Here is a 6,000-nt window from a genome sequence, read left to right on the forward strand (position 1 = left end):
ACTTAGCCAGTGTACAGATCTACCACAGCAATGAAGCTTTGACACAAAACCTCAGCAGAATCATCATGTCTCAGAATCACATGGGAACTGAAAACATTGCAATTACTTCCCTAATTTAACGCCGTAATAAACTGTTGCCTCGTAAATCAACGATGAAGTGAACGCTCCACACAACTGTGTGGTTCATTCTGTCCAAACATATGTTCAACGAGTGCCTGAGGGACCATATGCTGTGAGCTTATCGTTTCAAAGTAAAAAGACACATACGAGGAACTTTCTGAACAGACTGAAACAAATGAACCGGTTTAAATACTTGCATTGATGTGTGAGGATCGGAACCGTAATTTATTTTGCTAAAACAAGACAGTACAATGAACTCAAATAAGTACAATGATGCGGTCACAGTAACAGCTCTCCGAAGGGAAGATTGTGAGCGAATAATGACTTGGGTAAATTTAGTTTTGTCCCGTACACAATGCTATCATACAGGCAAACTATCGAGAAGGGACAACACCCCCCCCCCCCCCCCCCCCCCCCCTACAAGTTACTACAAGTTACTACAAGTGATGTAATAAAACAATATTTTCAAGTACATTTATTTTGTTTTATATATGAAACGTTTATATATAGGCTATATTGAGTATGAAACATAAAATATTAGGCGTAACTTGTAGTGTCGTGATTTGTAGACTCTTGAAACCATCCCTTTAATTCAAATATTAATTGTAAAATAGTCAACTATGCTAGTAATATGAGCATGGACATTTTGTTTATGGTGTGACTTGTAAAGAGATTGGAGGTTATAAACACATTTGCTCTAATTGACTTGTAAACCAAAGCTGATGAAGCCATTCATTTTTCTTGTTGGGATTTACTGGAGAGAACAATGGCGACTCATTTATAAGCTGTGACAGGGGAACGGATGTGTGAGAATGTGGGTTAGCAAACATAAGTATGTATTTTAGAGAGTGAAACAGAAGTGCAAAAGACAGATCGCAGAACTGGACATTTAATTTTCATATGTTGACTATTAACAATAAATGTATTAAACCCCCAAAAAAATGCCTGAGAATTACCCAACAACGAAAATTCATTTAAAAATCCAAACCAGTATAACTCACACAGTTTCTTCTGTAGAATATTTATGTCTCAGGGGTCAATGGGTCATTAATGTTTGACCTCAAAATTCTTCAAAATATCTTATTTTGTGTTCTGCTGAAGAAAGTAAGTCATACGGGTTTTGAACAAAATGAGGGTTAATCTTTGGTGAACTAGCCTATCCCTTTAAGTCAGTATAATATTTCTTCTGTGCTTATTATTATGAAAATGTCCATATGTCATACTGTAGGTATCACTCTTGTCTTGACTAATGTCCATGGATTCTGTGACTTAATAATAACTGATTTGTCATTAATATTCATCATTACTTTAATCAAAATCAATCAAAAAGTTGTTGAACATTACACAAGTATAAGTAACTATCTGTACAATCCTAAAACAATTTTTTTTTTAAATCACAGACAATCCATTCCAATAAATGACTAAAGAGAAGCAGGATTACACTTGTAACAATTACAGCCTCTAATAGTGTAAAATAAATCTGGAAACAATTTTACTTTAATAAATTGTTAATTTTACTACCTAGCTGCTGGGAACAACAACAACAACACACTTTTTTAGATAGATGCTTTTTCCCAAAAGGGAAACACTGTGGTGTGAACTCAAACACATATCTTTGAAGGCCAGGGATCATCTAAGAGCATTAAATTGTTGTACATAAATCCCATTACTACCTCAAGCAAATCCCCCTCAATAAATCCCTATAATAAAGTATAATGAATACTTCATCTGATGCAACATTCACACACCAACCAAACCTCTCTGAGGCTCTCTTTCTTTTTCATTCTGTTCCCACCATGAACTTCCAGCTTGTGTCGGATATGAATTATCTGATGTTATGTTGTTGAATGGTGGTTATTATTACCCTCGTCTTCTAATCACATGGATCCTATACTCACATGAGCTTGTGGTCTTAAACAGAGTTTATAATCCAAAGCGCTGATTCAAGAACAAGCCACGTGGTTTATACCAACGCGGGATAAAAAGTAAACAACTACTCACCTTATTAGAGTATGGCTGCCTGGCGAGGTTTATCCCGTCCCTGATGAGTTTATCCCTGATCATTATCTTCAGCTTCAGCTTGGGGTAGATTTCCAGCTCCTTGCGGTTCCCCAGCGTCAGATTCCTGGACGCCCCCATGTACCCCACGCTGCGCACGGGTCTATCACTGCTCTGCTCAGTCCATGACCTGGAGCCCCGCAGCCTAGACTCATATTGCTCTGCCATGCGACTCGTGTAAATGGGTGAGACCGGGGGCATCGGCTCCAGGGTAAAATAAAGCCCGGTAGCCGTCTCCTTATCGTCGTCTTTTAACCTTTGCACCGCATCGTGAATCCGCTGGCGGTGGTGCGGGATGAAAACCCCGATGGCATCCAAGTCGGGGTCTCCGATTTGTTTGCAAACTTCCAAGTCGTCGTATCCGTTGTCCACAAAAGCCTCGACATATTGACACAGTTGAAGGGTTTTCAGCCATTCGTAGACGATGTTGGGTCCGTTGGCCATCATTTTGAATGGCGTTTAAGCGTAAAGGTGAGATTACCTTTGTGAGCAGGTGACTGACAGCGCGTGCGCCCGCGGTTTATGTAAATATCCCAGTCAAAGCGTCATCTTCATTCAGTGTTTCTCTCCACTTTTTGGTAGCAGGAGATGCTTAAAATATATCCAAGAGAACATGAATAATAATAATGACGGTGCCGGGCACTTCAGCGTTTATCAATACTGACAATGTCGAGACCCTTCAACTTGGCATTGCTGTATAACGTTAGGCTACGTTCCTCCACAACTACCGCCCCCCTTCACCGGGAATGGTTGGTTGGCGTCTAAAGTGGCTATACTGATAACCATCCACAAAGACTACATTTTCCTCCCGTTTATTTCTACTGTTCCCACAGCAGTGCCAAGAATAAACGTGAATTTTACGCACCGCGTGGATTTCCAATGGTCTTCTCCAGCGCTCTCACGAGACCGTCCTTCCCTTGTGTCTGTCAGCACGGCTTAAAGCCAACTCTTTTCCTCTCTGAAGACAAATGAGACCGCGTCTCTCCGGTTTGGAGACGAGCACATGTGGTTTCAGACTTCCAGCCAATATTTGCTGAGCAGCGTAATCACGTTGGCGTAGCAAAAGATCGGCTTTCCTCACCGAGCCGACGTTTGGTGAGCAGACACGGTTTGAATCTGAGCACGCGCTGTCAAAGCTGTCAGTTTGTCAGAGTTTGAGGTAAATTAAACCCTGGCATTGTGTTTCTTAAAAGAAATAGGCAGAATGTATTCCCGTATCGTCTTAATCCAAAACTTTGTGACTTTTATTTTTGGCGAAACCGAGGAAGGTAAAGGTGCGCGCGAGGTAACTGTGTGCTTCTGTGAGTGTTGCGCAGGAGCGCGTGTCTCCGAGCTGGTCTGACTCTGAAGCTGTAATAGGGTTTGAAGCAGAAGCGCTGCTGTACAGTCTCGTGGTGCCCCCTGCCTTAAAATCATCGCGCAAAACAAATATTATTTTGCTCTTTAGTCTGGGGGTGGGGGCTGTTGGGATCAGGGGTTTGAAAAATCTACAGGAAAAATGTGTAGAAAAAAATGTAGAAATGTGATTTTGAAAAATGTTTTAGTTATTAAACGATCACATTTTATTAAAGTAAATAAATAAATAAATAAATATTAATGTAAATAGCTAAAAAAAATAGCTTAAAATTAAATAAACAGTATACATTAATATAGTGAATAGAAAAAGATGTAACTTAATTTAAACTAGTTTTAGATTGCTGTGCATACATTGAGTGTTTATAAAAGATTATTGATAGCCTTTTAATGAGGGTCCCTCATATGATGATGATCATATTTGGGGATGTGTGGTATCTTTAAAAGATTAAATACCACGGGTCTACAGACAAAACACCAGTGTACATCATTGGCCTTAAACAGTGTTGTTGTTGTTGTTATCATAAACTAAAACTATGAACATAAAAATATGAATAACAGTTGGATTAAAATAAAATATAAATATTAGATAAAAAGCTTAAATTTAAAAGAAATGCATGAAAAATAGAAATTTTCAGAAATAAAATATTTTTTTAAGATTTAGCACTACAATAACTAAAAATAAATACATTACATTCATCATTTTCTTATTCAGAGTAGTGCCTCAGAGCAACATTTTCCTTGTCTTACTACCCCTCCTTGTGGCCTTTTATAGTATAACAACATCCTTGTCAAATATTTCTTTAAAATACTATATCAATACTCTATCATATGATTAATAAGCAAAAGTGGGAAATAAATGGGACAAATAAGTTTCCTTATTGATTCCCCTTTAAATACATCAGTAGAATGTAACAGTCACTGCACTGTAAAGAAGTTCAAGTTGATGTTTTAAACATTAAGGACTTTTTTAATGACTAATTTACATAATTTAGGTATGCATTTTGCCATGTTTATGGATGTAATATTTACCACACAAAATATTGAAGTTCACGACATACTCAAACATTTTGCCTCTGTCTGTGTAAAAGCATATAACATATTTTAGAGATATGAGCCAAGTCTTCCTCATGTACCGTAAAAAGTGCATGTTGTCAATGTCCATGAATTTTGATAAGGATCCATTACGTGGGTAAATGTTGTAAAGTATCTTTTTATCTTTGTTCGAAATACAACATATACATTTAACCATGCTTATTCACAATCAATATCAGAGATTGCATTCCAAAAAAAAAATATCCCTCTAGGAGAGATTTTGTGTTTGGATTGAAAAATGTATCTAATATTTTTATTATTACAGGAAGGAGAAAAGTGGTTTGATACCATCAACTATTAGTTTAGGAAGACTCATTTTGTTACTTCTGAAAGTGAGGTGAGTTTTCATTAAATGTTTTAATCCATTTGGAATAGCTTTTACAACTTGAAATTCTGTAAATGGAATGGGAAAATTGTAAAAACTCAAAGTCTTCATAGGACAAAATTTTTCCATTTTTATCAAATAAATCCATGACAAAGTATATATTTTTGTTCAAACCATTTGCACAAAAATAAAGATGTATTCCTACAGGTAATGAGGCAATTGTTCTACAGAATAATTTTGTGTAGAGGAAAATTGTGATGGAATTTTTTTTTTCGCCAAGCCAATAATGCTTGCTGGTCAAATTTGGATATGTTAAATTGGCAGTTTTCCAAGCAGAAAGTTACATTTCAGCAGAAAAGATGAGCCTTCATGCTTTTTAAAAATGCACTTTGGAAAAAGAACAATATTGATATATATTTGTGCAATATCTTAAGTTAAGTTTAAAATAATTGTTAGTTTTTTTCTGATATATCCATTTTCAAAGGTCTTTGTCATTTTGAAAATCAAAATGAAAGATTGTGGCTTTTAGTATGAATATGTTGGCCTTTCTGTTATATAAGCTAGTGTGCTTTAAAACAATTACAAAATTCACATTTAGAAGATATAAGCATTTAAAACGTGCAGTCTCTCACTTCTGCCAATATGGCGATCTGCCGATATCATTCTGTACTTCAGCTTCTCATCAGATTTTCTGTCCAATCAAATGCTCTCTAAGGCGTCCCGCCCCCTACATACTAAAATGGCTGATTTGATCACACATTCACTCTTTTCTACACGGCGAATGGCACATGGTGCACTATATAGGGGATAGGGAAGGATTTAGACAGTGTTTCCATTAGGGCGAATAAAGTCTGGTTTCACGTGACCCGCCGCAGCGCACACACAGTCTGCTCTGGTCCAGAGACATGATAGCACAGAGCGATCATATGCGCAAGTCGGAGCGTACCAGAAAATGTATCAGACCCATTTTAATTCTGCACATAATGCTATATTTTAAAGCGATATGGAGGAGATTAGGGGGAGAAACGGTTAAATAGGAGGAAACTGCT

The 6,000-nt window shown here is 37.2% G+C and overlaps 1 protein-coding gene across 5 annotated transcripts in view; it reads right to left on the minus strand.

Annotated features, from left to right (window-relative positions):
* The window catches only part of sash1a (SAM and SH3 domain containing 1a), a 297,141-nt gene extending 293,627 nt beyond the window's left edge, over positions 1-3,514 (minus strand). For 3 of the 5 annotated variants that reach the window (XM_079639436.1, XM_079639434.1, XM_079639431.1), the window contains exon 1: positions 2,122-2,759. In XM_079639436.1, the coding sequence (XP_079495562.1) occupies positions 2,122-2,625 (504 nt within the window). In that variant the 5' untranslated portion in view covers positions 2,626-2,759. Of the gene's footprint in view, positions 1-2,121 lie in introns of all 5 variants that reach the window. The other 2 variants (XM_079639435.1, XM_079639433.1) reach the window with 1 other exon arrangement.
* Between the last annotated feature and the right edge of the window lie 2,486 nt (positions 3,515-6,000).

The sequence above is a fragment of the Phoxinus phoxinus genome (assembly GCF_949152265.1).
Source record: "Phoxinus phoxinus genome assembly, chromosome: 16".
Classification (NCBI taxonomy): domain Eukaryota; kingdom Metazoa; phylum Chordata; class Actinopteri; order Cypriniformes; family Leuciscidae; genus Phoxinus; species Phoxinus phoxinus.